Source organism: Ruditapes philippinarum, unplaced genomic scaffold (assembly GCF_026571515.1).
Source record: "Ruditapes philippinarum isolate M1 unplaced genomic scaffold, ASM2657151v2 ctg1062_1_1_1_1, whole genome shotgun sequence".
Taxonomy (NCBI): Eukaryota; Metazoa; Mollusca; class Bivalvia; order Venerida; family Veneridae; genus Ruditapes; species Ruditapes philippinarum.
In genome coordinates, this window is record NW_026853413.1 from 123,765 (window position 1) to 137,877 (window position 14,113).

The window sequence follows — 14,113 nt, forward strand, 5'->3', positions numbered from 1 at the left end:
TACCCAGACTATGGTATAATTTTCAGTTTTGAAGATCGAAGGAGTAAGTGTTTCTGGGCGGAGCTATAGGTTAAAACAGATACACCATTGGTGCGTTGACGATTTCTGGGTTTGCGTAAACTTCGTCTCGTGAGGTTAAGGCATAAGAAAGGTCACGTGATTATGGTATAATTTACGCAAACCCAGAAATCGTCAACGCAGCAATGGTATATCTATTACATATTCCTCAGTCTATATAATGTATGCACCAAATTTAACATATACTGTCAAATCTCTTGTCACCTGACATAGCAAATGCAGACTGAATTATTTTAAAAAATAAAGATACTTGTAATTAATTGATTAACAGGTGTAGTAGGGGTGCATATTAATTTGCTAACATTTCTTTTGAAATTTTAATTTAATATGTACTTTTTTTGTTACAGAAAACAAATATGCCTTCTAAAGTGAGAGATGGATGTATTTATCAATATAAAAACTGTAAGATTTTGTGGAATCACAGTCTGGTCGAAGAAGATCTGTGGGTACGTGAGGGGAAAATTTTAAACCCAGAAAAGTTGTTTTTTGATGAGCAAGCATATGCGGATGTACAGATTGACTGTAAAGGATGTATCATTGCTCCAGGATATATTGATGTACAAATAAATGGTAGGTTTTCCAGTGTAAAGTAATTTACGTTCATTTAAACAATAATATTGTGGATGTAAAAAACAGTTTACCTTACCTACCATAAGACTTACTCAATACTGTAAAAAAACTAAAATATTAATGAGACTTACAATGATATTACCTAGGATATTTTTATTATTTTCATGATAGATAAAATTTAAAGCGGTGTATGAACATAATTGTAATATATTAATTATGTTATGTATTGAATATGTTAGATATTGGTTTTGTGATATAAATGATGTGATACATTGATTATGAGAGTATTTGTTATGTGATATATTAGATATGTGATATAATGAATGTGTTAGATATTGGTTATGTGATATTATACATGATTTATTTAATTTTACCCATGAAAAATGGTGCTATATCAGTCAAATATATTTCATATTTTTTAAAAATGAATATGAAATATAAATATGAAAGTGGGCGGAGTCAAAACTCATATTTATTTTAAGGGACATTTTTCGCCATTTTGTTTGAAAAATCTGATAAATACAAAACAACTTTTTGTTGAATTTTGTTAAGAAAACTATCTAGAATGATAGAAAATGGTCTAATTAAGAGAATAAATCCGAACACCAATATCTTTAATTAAGTCAATAACGCTGTACAGACGTTTGAAGAGTTGTTTACGTGACGTCACAATGTAGCGTTAAATATCGCGTGCAAAACAAGACAATAACTATATTACTGACGCTGTACAAATGCAGTTGCGTAGCAAGCAAGGGGGATGGTAACCAATTTTCTTTGATAATGAAATTAAATAAAAAGGTTATTTTTTTCGTTTTTTGTTAAATATGGTATATATTTTCACGCAACATGATAAAATGCCACATATTTTCACTTGCTGTCCCGGCTCGTGAAAATATGTGGCATTTTATCATGTTGAGTGAAAATATATTCCATATTTCACTCAAACGAAAAAATATCCTCTTAATATTGGCTATGTGATATATTGTATATGTTAGATATTAGTTATATTATGTAACATGTGATGTATTGGTTATGTGATATATTTGTTATGTTATATATATATTATGTGATATATTAATTATGTGATATATTGGTTATGTGATATATTGGTTATGTTATATATATATTATGTGATATATTAATTATGTGATATATTGGTTATGTGATATATTGGTTATGTTATATATATATTATGTGATATATTAATTATGTGATATATTGATTATGTGATATATTGGTTATGTGATAGATTGATTATGTTATATATCGATTATGTGATATATTAATTTTGTTACATATAAATTATGTGATATATATTAGTTATGTGTTATATTAATTATGTGATATATTGATTACGTGATATATTGATTGTCATTTATTAGTCCCCTACCGGTTTACCGGAGGGGACTTTAGGTTTACCCTCCGTCCGTCTGTCCGTCCGTCAGTCCGTCCGTCTGTCCGTCCGTCAGTCCGTCCGTCCACAAAACTGGATCCCGCAATAACGCAAAAAGTACTGAAAATATTTTAATGAAACTTGATATATGGATAGATGGCAGTATGGAGATTATGCACGTCTTTTTCTTTTCTTCCTACGTTGAAAATTCTGGTTGCTATGGCAACAAATAGACTGAAAATATGACAAATTTTACACATAAACTGGATCCCGCGATAACGCAAAAAGTACTGGAAATATTTTTATGAAACTTGATATATGGATAGATGGCAGTATGGAAATTATGCACGTCTTTTTCTTTTCTTCCTATGTTGAAAATTCTGGTTGCTATGGCATCAAATAGACTGAAAATATGGCAAATTTTACACATAACCTGGATCCAGTGATAACACAAAAAGTACTGAAAATATGTTTATGAAACTTGACATATGGGTAGATGGCAGTATGGAAATTATTCACATCCTTTTCTTATCTTCCTATGTTGAAAATTCTGGTTGCTATGGCAACAAATAGACTGAATTTCAAGATTTCTGATTCTAGTTTTTAAGTTTTTTCACTAAGTTCTTTATTTCTTAAGGTATTTTCTTCAAACTTTAAATATAAGTTGCTTGTCATCAACCACATCATATGTGACAAGGTTTACAACTCTAGCACAAAATTTATCAGAATTACCTCCCTTGAACTTGAAATTTTCATGGAAAAAACATTGTTTTTTTTAATAACTTCTTTTTCTGAATGTATCTACTTCAAACTTCATATAAATGTTTCTTATTGTCACTCAACATTTGTGAGTGTTCAATACTCTAGCAAGACTATTTCCAGAATTATGCCCCTTTTGAACTTAGACTTTTTTTTGAGAAATTGGTAATTTTTACTCCAACTTCTTCAATCATGATAGGATTTTAAAATGTTATATTTTGATAACAGGGATGTTTAAAAAATAACTTTAGAGTGTCTTTCAGTCTGTCTGTACATAAAAACTATTTCCTGTGATCACTTTTAAAGAACTTTTTCAACAATTTTACTTTAAATAGGAACCTAAGTGAATGGCCAATGGCCCATAGAATGTTGCTTGGGCTCTTACCGGTAGGGGACTTATGGATTGCTTGCAATACTATGATAATTGCTTGTTGATTATGTAATATATTGATTGTCATTTATTGATTATGTGATATATTAAGTATGTGATATATTGGTTATGTGATATATTGATTATGTGATACATTAATTATGTGATATATTAATAATGTGATATATTAATAATGTGATATATTGACTATGTGATAAACTAGTTATGTTATATCATTAAGGGTTTATAATTATGTTTCAGGTGCCTTTGGTATAGACTTTACAGAGACTGAGGATATCAGTGCAGGTTTAAAGAAAGTGTCACATGGTTTACTAGAGCATGGTGTCACATCTTATTGTCCTACAATTATTACAAGTCCTAAACAAACTTACCACAGGGTATCTAGTACAATTATGATATTTAAGTTAATAAATAAAAAGACCATTTATTAAGAAGATTACAGTATTAGTATCTATTAACAAGTCTTTTTAATAAAAGCAGCATTCTTCCAAATTAAATGAAAATTTTGAAAATGTATTTAAAAGTATGTTTTGTGGTGAACAAAGAAGTAATTTACAGTTACACATTGCAAACAACACTTGGAATCCAATTAAATTACCAGAAAGAGGTCAAATTGAGCAAAAATAGCCCTTACTGTGTTGAACTTTGGAAATAGATTTGTCATTTATAAACCACTTTACATTTATATATAAACCAGATTACATTAAAAAAATTTTATAATATTTAAACATATCTGACATGAAAGTTTCTTGTTGTATTTTGGTAAATTTGTATTAGAATTATACAATGTTTACAGACAATACCTAAAGTGAAGAGATGTAATGGAAGTAAGAATGGTGCAGGAATATTAGGTATGTCAAACCTAGTACATTATTATACAAACTATATTAACATGATTTAGAAACCATTTACATGAATATACAATCCATTTACAAAAATATACAAAACTCACATGAATGTAAAAACCTTTTACAACCTTCCACATGAATATGCAAACTTTTAACATGAATAAACAAATCTTTCACATGAATATACAAATTTTGTACATGAATAAGCAAACCTTTCACATGGATATTCAAACCTTTACCAAGAATATACATTTACCATGAATATACAAACTTTTTCCATGGGTTATGAACTTGTAAATGGAGCAAAATGTAAATGGATACAAGTTTCATATCATTATACTAGAAATTTGTGTTTTGTCCTAGCTTTATCCTTTCAGCCCATATTAACTTCTGATGGAAAAAAATTACATGGACCTTCAACATTATACCAATAATCTAGCTTAATGATTTAGTAAATAAACTACTATAAACATTAGATTATCTATTATCTATTTTTTCTATCACTGTTTTAATGTAGGCATTGTGTACAAGGGCTTATTCAGTACATATTATATTAACATGAATTTTCAGGTCTACATTTAGAGGGACCGTTTATTAACAAGATGAAGAAGGGAGCACACAATCCAGATAACATTCAGTCATTTCCTAATGGATTCAGTGATGTTGTTGATGTGTATGGTGATTTGAATAATGTTGCCATGGTAACACTAGCACCAGAATTAGAGAGGTCAGGAGAGGTGATACATGAACTGTGTAAGAGAGGGATAAAAGTATCATTGGGTAATACAAATTCCTACATAGGTCTGCAATATCTCTGTATAAATCATTCACAATGTACTAATATAATGTATACATCATGATAATCCTTTGATCAAACATTAACACAAAATAATGGCAATCTAGAATGTGTCAAGATCTACATTGTCATCAATTTGGCATCAGCTAAAGTGAGTTAAGTTGGAAGTTGATAGCATTTTACTCCTTTTCTTACCTTTTGAATAGTATTATTATATAAATATAAATTGTTGGTATAAATAAAATTATAATTAAATACCAACATTTTGTCAGTGGTTAAAATATAGGCTAGCTGTTCATATGAGACAAATTGAATACGTTGTGAAATTTATATATTTATTTCTGTTTTTGGCCCACATTTCAAGAGTAGATTAAGTATAAGTTCTTAAAGGGAGACACAGGCAAAATTTTCATTTCTTAGTTTTGAGTTTTTCAGTCATTTTTCTGTAAATGCCCTCAAAATGAATATATATGACAGTCAAAGGAACAAAACTTTTCTCCATATAAAAAATAAAATGGTGGTTTCCTAACTTGACCCGCATGGGTCAGGTAAGAGCGCTATGATTTCACAATAGTTTTCAAAGTGAACTCTGGAAACGTTAAAGAACATGTCAAATGAATGACTAAGACTTGTTTCATTCATACAATATCCATAATATCTGTTATTGTAACTTCAAGAGTTTGTTCAAGTCATGTGACTTGTTTAAAAAATATTTGGCGATTCTATTCAGGTCTAGATTTTGTTCAACATATATAGATATATTTACGCTTCAAATCCAAAATATTTAGAATTTAAACAAAAATTCATGCTGAAACTTCAAAAAATGTCATTTTAGCGTGATTTAAGTACATAACATCATTTTAATATTTTGTCATTATTTTGCCTGAATATCCCTTTAAAGGCATATGAAACCATAGAAATCAATATTTTTTCCTCCTGTAAATAGGGTAAACATGTGAGGCTTAAGAGTCATCTTCTGTTATATTGCACTATTGAGTTTATATAATTATACATGTATTTTATATAGGTCACAGTTCAGCAGATCTTGTTACCGGGGAAACAGCAGTAAACAATGGGGCCTGTATGATCACACATCTGTTCAATGCCATGGTGTCTGTAGGTAGTCTTATCTTCTTACAACATGGTGTCTGTAGGTAGTCTTATCTTCTTACAACATGGTCTATCTTGTTATTTTCATTCACCAATTGGTGTCTGTTCAAGTGTGGGTGATGTCCGAGTGGGGTCCGGGAGATGTCTGGTTGCCTTTAAAATCAGACGGTGTGTTTGAATCAAAAACAATCATCTGATCCAAAAATCTGGGCGATCTCTGCCAGATTACTTTTTCAACTTTTCAATTCACTGACCCCAAAATATTTTGCCGTAGGCTGTCAGCTTTAAGTACTTAAAACTTGACAGCGACCGCCCTATTACCAAAATTTTCAGCTTCTGCTGTCTGATTGTCAAGGTGGCCAGACGGACATTGACCAAAATTACTAATTTTTGGAGAAATAGATGCCCCCCGGCGGCCATTTGTCATTTGTGACTTAGGCATTACTAAGGCCCAAGTGTGTAATTAACTTACAACAGATTTGATATCTAACAAAATTTCCACTATGTATAATATTATATTATATGCTTTTCATCAGTATTCAAGTATAGTTTTGCTACAGTAAAATAATATTTTGATAATTTCTCTTTAACATTATCAAAACATAATTTCCCTTACTACCATTAAGTATGTCACATGCTATATAGTTACATGTTTATTTCAGTATCACCACAGAGATCCTCATTTAATTGGTGTGTTAACAAGTACACATATAGACCAGGGTAGATCGCTGTATTATGGTCTTATAGCTGATGGTATACATACACATCCCTCAGCTCTACGTGTTGCTCACAGAATATTCACCAAAGGTACAAATCATTTCATTGCCTTATAACTGAATGCTTGCTTAAACGGAATGTAGATGGTTCTACTCTGGTGCTTGTTTGTGCTTGAAATAATGCAAGGAAGGGCACTCCACCAGTAAAGCTGGAAAGTTGCTATATGACCTTAACTGTGTTGTTGCATTAAAAAAAAATGCTTAAAGGTACATAATGCTTCAGAAATTTATGTTTTTAAAACTTTTTTACAAATGTCAAACATGAGTTTAATAATGTTTGAATAATGGATTAAGAGTATGTTAGATGTTTTACAGTTGAAAAGGTTGCGCTGAACATGCAGTTATGTGTCAAAAAGGTAGCAAAATGTAAACAAAGTTGTTTTTTGAATTCCACACAAAATACTGATTTACTATAATTATACTAATTGCCAAAAGAGCTTAGGATGCAAAAGATATTTCAGGTATATAGCAAATGAGTATATTTTTGGAAACTGTAATAAGATACCTAAATAAACAGTTTTTGAGAAATAAAAATGAATTTCTGAGGCATAATGGGCCTTTAACTGGTATATACATGTAGCTATATGTTTTTTAAATATTCTTATGAAATCTTTCAGTGGTAAAATCAAGTTGTTTCCATAATCTCATGATGGATTCTTGTAAAATTTGTAACAGAAAATGTCTCTGTTATTTTACACAAATTAATTTTTTACATCAACAGAACAAAGTGTTTCGGAACAAAATATTATTGTGCTACTTTATGTAGGATTTTACTTATATAAAATTGATTTTGTACAAATTTTGTTGCGAAGGAAATATACAGTGCAGGTTTTTTAGACTTACCCCTTTTCAAAATTTAATTTTTTGTAAACTACAGGCTGTAGATATATAGCTTTAAACACTTTATGAAAAACTTATTATATTGTAAGATGTATTACATTTTAAGACTTTACTATTTTAGTTTTGTCCTGGAATAAGTGTCTTTTATGAACCACTATTAGAGAGATGTGTCCAGATAACAAATATCAAATGATTCTTTAATGTGTTTGTTGAAATAAGCATTTGAGTTCTTTAAATTTCATCAATTTAAATTTTTTGCTCAACTATTTGAAGAATATTCGGGCTGTCCTAGTCACTTTTGCACAATTTTACACAGAACTGGCAGCATGATAGATTCAAAAATTGTAAAAAAGTTTTACTAAATAATGTAAACATGTAATTCAGGTTTAGTACTGGTAACAGATGCTATATCAGCTATGGGTCTGCCTACAGGAGAACATTGGTTAGGTCATCAGAAGATTGAGGTGAATGGTAAACGTGCTACTATAGCTGGTACAGATACACTCTGTGGCAGGTAACCTTCAATTATTTAGCATTTTTTTTGCTACCAGCTTTCTTATTTGATCTGTTTCGAAGAATTTATTCAGATCACTTGGTTATTTGTTGTTCATAATCTTTAATGTAGCCCATTACTGAATCCCTTTAAAAGTTATCATCATAAAATTGTGCATGCTGGCTTACAATGAGAAGGACTAGTTTTAAGACAAAAGAGCATTATTTTGAATGTGGTAATTTTAGAGTTGTGCCCCGTCTTAAATTAACTTTATTTATTGTTAAAATTGGTTATTAAGATTTTTTTTAAACTATCAAAGATATTATTCTCATTTTTGTTATACTTGCAAAGGAAGAAAGGTCACATCTGTAGCACAAGGGACATAACTAAGTGCTGGTTATTTCTACAGTTGTGCCTTTATTTCACATCAAAAATAAACTTCTATATACATATGAATTATCTTTAACATTCTAAATCATAGTTATTCATCTTCCTGAGAAGTGAAGTGCATAACAACAAGAACACACTTTAATTTATTGTCTTTTAGCTGTTGCTCTAAAGAACATGCTTGACAAATAAATCATGTTGTCAGTTGTTGGGAAATTTTACAATTGTTCCATTTTCTGTCTGTCTTTTAAAGCAGAAACACTGTAATGGCAGGTTTCAGAAATTAAATTTTGCTGCTTGAAAGCTTTTGATAAATTATGATAACTGTCTAAACTAGAGCCTTGTTGTACATTTTAAGTGTCTGCAAGGTATATTATATTATGGCACTGTCTGTCTCTCATTAATCTGTAGACAATATCATTTTGGCAGTACACAAGTTTTTATCACTTGAATTTTATTTGATATGCCAATATAAAATGTCCAAATACAGATGATCTTCGATATTGGGTACAATTTGCAGCATTAGAATTTAAAGCAATCAGGCCTTGGTCACTAGTATACATGTATATAGTCATTGTCACTGGTATATAGTCTGGCCAGGCTGCTCTATACCACTCACATACCTCATTTTGATATCCCCAGAATTGATAATGGATAGTCCTAAAAAATAGAAGCTGGTCAAGTTCATTTCAGAAATTCAGCAGGTTAATTGATTGGAATATGTATATGATATTTATAAATAACACATAGGTTTGTGAGTAAGCGTTAAAATATTATCCCAAGGAAAATACTGTTACCCAAGGCCTTAGCCAAGGATATCAGTATTTTTACGAGGAATGACATTTTGCTGTTACTCACAAACCTATGTGTAATTTATTTTAATACTCTGAACAAATACTTCATTGGCACACTGTTTCTATAGGTTTACAGATTTTCACTGTACTGTTACCTTTGTAACAATACAAAATTTTGAGTCACATGGTACACTTGAATTAACAGTAAGAATAACTCCCATTGGCCCATGGGCAATTAACATTACAAAAATAGCAATCATGCAGCTTACTCCTTTTCATCTAGTTATTGTCAGCTGGCTATTTCTGCTTTCATCTTGTATTGTATAAAATGTTATATATTTTGGTTGATTATTTTCAGTATTGCCAAGTTAGACTACTGTGTGAGGAATCTTCTGAAAAATACAGGTAAGTTCATACTTACAATACAGTTGGTTAACTGTAGTGATACAACATAGCTATTTTAATAATAGTACACTTATTTTGTAAAGCTGACATGTACCGGTATTCCAGAAAAATGTAGCTATTAAAGGTTAATACAGTGACATTGTATATATACCAGTGAACTCCTGATTAAATGATTAAAGTGACTGACCACTGAGGTTTTTAACATGACGGGACCGGAAAATAATTTTCAAAATTAATGTATCATATTATGTAGGGTTGGATCAATAACTTGTGCACAGAATTTCAGAAAAAACTCTCACTTTGTTTTTCCATAGTAACTATTCTAATTGTGAAAAATTACCTTTAATTGAAAAGCGTTTCGACACTAATAACTCAAAGTGGTGCAAGAATAGCACTAAAAGATGATTTTCAATTTACTTTAGAGTACATTTCTTTATTATCTTTTGCATACTTTTCTGTATTAAGTGCTCCATCTGAAATTTCAAATTTTATGTTTTAAGGCTTTTATATCTTAGTGGAGTTCCTTTAATGTTGCCATTTAAAATCACTCAACACCACCATGGAATCAAATCTGAATTTTATAATTCTGAATTATTTTATGCGATGAAGCATTAATAGTAGTTTTCAAAAGGTAGTTCTACTCAATTGTCTACTTATTAATTTACTGAAGGTCTTTTCTGTTACAGTGTTGTGGCTTGAAATCCACAAAAAATGTTCTGATGCAAATCTTTGGTTTTTACTTTTTGACAACGTATTACAATGTATTTGAAAAATGAAAGCTTCCTGATACAGGTATTATGTAGATTATTATATTTTTCTCTCTCTTATATTTAGAATGTGGAGAAGTTATAGCATTAGAGTGTGCCACATTACATCCAGCTCAGATGCTCGGTATAACAGACAAGAAAGGAACATTAGACTATGGCACAGATGCAGATTTTGTCATCCTAGATCCAGCATTAAATGTAATGGCCACTTATATAGCCGGGGAGCAAGTCTGGGATTCAGGACTGATTCAAGGACTGTGATAATGGTGCTAGTGTTAAATTATCATGACGTTTTGTTAATCAGATGTGTCAAATATTGAATGTTTTTATCATTATTTTATACACGTAGTTTGTTGATTGTAGTAGTTGTTGGTAGTTTAGTTTCAGATCTTTAAATCCAGACCTACCACTGATAGTCTAATGTCAACATGAAACAAAAGGGATTAAAAGAACATTGCAAGGTTCTGTTACTTGACTTTAATATTAACAAATCTAGAATGTGTAATCTTTACATATTTCACTTCAGGGATATTTATTAGACATCTGAATAAATGTCTAACATAATTGATCAAAATGCAAGGCACAATGAATCAATTGCTACCAGGGACACAGTATCAAAAACATATTTTAAAATACAATGAATTCAGATACATGTATGTCAACCTGTACTTATTGTTAGAATATAATAATTGGCAATTAAATAACTTATATTTTATTTCTATATATTTGAAAGACTTATATTGTATAACAGCGTAAGAGAATCTTGATCTGTAATTTTTATTTGATTGGCTTGGACTTTGCTAGGGCAGAATCTCACAAGATGCGAAACACTTGGTGCGATCCTTTCTAGAAAAATCCTGAGATCTGTCCTAGGAAATTTTATGAGATCTGTCCTAGGAAATTTTATGAGATCTGTCCTAGGGAATTTTATGAGATAATTTTATGAGATCTGTCCTAGGAAATTTTATGAGATCTGTCCTAGGAAATTTTATGAGATCTGTCCCAGGAAATTTTATGAGATCTGTCCTAGGAAATTTTATGAGATCGTCCTACGAAATTTTATGAGATCTGTCCCAGGAAATTGCATGTAATCTGTCCTAGGAATGTCCATGACAGCACATTACAAGACTTAGTATTAAATAAAGGTACTGTTAAAATGACCATTTCATTGTACACCTTTTTGTATCTAAACTACAACATCAAATGTTAACTGATGTCATTCTAGATCAGGTATATACAAATGCTAATTTTCTTTACACCAGTTTGAAATTGTTCATGTGATGCATACAGGAAAGATATAAAAATTACGCAGCACTTAAATATATACAAAATGACCATTCATTGTACACATTCTTGTTTCTAAACTACACATACAGTAAATACCGGTATATAAAAATTATCTTTCTTGTTACATGTTTTATATCTGTAGTATTTGTTTACCGCTATTTTACACATTTTACATTACATTTTGCAGTGTTGTATTGCTTCAAATTGAATCCAAAAGTTCAGTCACATGACATGTATTTGTTAGTATTACATGTTAACTATGTATCACATCATCATATTGCCAATTAGAATAAATAATCTTACTTTGTATTGTCTGTAGGTCAGGTAAAGGATAGGGTCAAAGTTTTTTGTTTATTATTTATTAGATTTAGTGATAATTTTTATTTCTGGTGCTTCTGTAGTATTGCCTCATTTAGATTATTGTTTGTGAAATCAGGGATAACATGTTATTGTAACAATTTTTTTTAATGTTGGTATTTGGTAGTTATTTTTGAATGATTAGCAAAAGGTTTATTTTATATATTTTCATTATTGACATATAGCCTGCTAAAATTATGCTGCCATTAGTTTTAAGTGTGTTCAGACTATACAGAATGTTCTTCTGTAAATTTGAGTGTGGTCACACTGTGAAGAATGTTGTTCTGTAAATTTAAGTGTGGTAACACTGTGCAGATATTGTACTGCCTGGCTTGATACTATGAATGTGGTAACACTGTACAGAATGCTGTACTGCCTGGCTTGACTGTGGGTGCAGTCACACTGTCCAGAATGTTGTACTGCTTAGTATGTGTGACAAAGGCAAGTCATTATTGATAGCTAGTGTTCTCTGTACTGGAAATTTGATTTATTTTCTAGAAAGTTTACTATTTGTTTATATCTTTAATCTCTAGACAATCAAACTAAAATAAATTCTTTGTAAACCTAATCTTATTTAATATACATGTATACAATAGAATTATTCAAAGTTGTTGTTTTATATTTACATCTAAACAAGCTTCAGGCATTTCTTTACCATCAATTAAATATTGTTACAGTAATACAGTTGACTGTTTTTATTTGCATTGTCTCTATTTAGTCAGAATTTAGTTAGTAGTATGCAACTTCAGTATTAAACAGAAACTAAATCTGGACTTGTCACAATGACCTTTCAAATGTCATAAACTTCTAGTCACTGTTTTTATGCAAGGATACCTCGTCTGTCTGTTCGTACTACCAGATAGGGATACTCATCTATCTAACTGTGAAGATAACAAAAAGAGAATAATAGGTGTTTATTCCATAACAATAGGAGAAAGGACAATGAATCCTTTATTAAACAAAATGAAGTAACAAATGAAATGGCCCCTTATCACATTTCAGTTGGATGTCCATCTGTCACAAAACTTGTTCAGACTACTCAAAAACTACTGGTGCAATTACATCCAAACTTTATAGGAATGATCAGTACCAAAAAAATAGGGAGAAAAAAGGAATCACTAAAGAAAGCCCAACACAGCAAAATTGAAAATGTTGCAGGCTAGGTTTGATTGAACCTGTTCATGGACGGTACTGGAAAGTTCATGCCCCTTTGCACTGGCTTAAGCAGAATTCAACATTTAAACATGAAAAGATAAAATTTTGTATTTAGAAACATCTGCAGGTAGGTTCATGTGGCGGTTATCATAGAACCTTCAATGTGACACTTCTGTGCCATTCCATGAAAAGCGGCCTATGGTCTTCAAGTAATAAAAAGCTTTTGCCCTAGATGAGAAAACAATTGGCGGAACTAAACAAAATTTGAAAGGGGATCAGAGGATATCACAGTCTGGTTATGCATATCATTGACATTTTCTAGTTCAACGATTTTTTTCAGAATAATGGCCTTAATGAGATTTACTTGTAAAGTTTTGATAACTTCTCTTATACCACTAATGCAAAAATCAATGAAACTTTACAGGATTTATCTGTAGGTGAATTACTTGCGCATTATATCAAGGGTTTTCATGTTGAATGATTTTGGCTGGAATTATGAAACTTAACATAGATAGTTGCATGGTGATATTGCTTTGATGGGAGAAAGGGATTCTTACATTGCCCTCCCCAACTATGTTCAGGCTCCAGTTTCACAATCAGGCACAGGGTATATTAAGAGTGCTTTGTGATCCTGTCAGGTCTTGTTTGTTTTTTCATTGAGAATTTGCTCAGAACAAATTATTTCCTCACCTGATACATTACCAAATATACAATGATTCAAACAGTTCTAGTTTTGTAAATTATGTATGACTTAAACATATAACAGGATTTTAAGTTTCTGTATTATTTTACATTGCATTGTATGTTGTTCCTTTTACTGTGTTCTTGATTTGATTTTACAACACAATAGTGAAAGATTGGAATACAATAAATAATTACATTGATACCATTAAGTATGCCACTTTCA

The 14,113-nt window shown here is 30.7% G+C and overlaps 1 protein-coding gene across 1 annotated transcript; it reads left to right on the forward strand.

Annotated features, from left to right (window-relative positions):
- Positions 1 to 398: 398 nt before the first annotated feature.
- On the forward strand, positions 399 to 11,272 carry LOC132736811 (N-acetylglucosamine-6-phosphate deacetylase-like). The gene is made up of 9 exons (XM_060724024.1): positions 399 to 648; positions 3,432 to 3,568; positions 3,988 to 4,042; positions 4,610 to 4,819; positions 5,863 to 5,951; positions 6,608 to 6,752; positions 7,946 to 8,075; positions 9,594 to 9,640; positions 10,475 to 11,272. Exons 1-9 carry the CDS (start codon positions 435 to 437, stop codon positions 10,666 to 10,668), a joined length of 1,221 nt encoding a protein of 406 aa, XP_060580007.1. The 5' UTR covers positions 399 to 434; the 3' UTR covers positions 10,669 to 11,272.
- Positions 11,273 to 14,113: the final 2,841 nt, after the last annotated feature.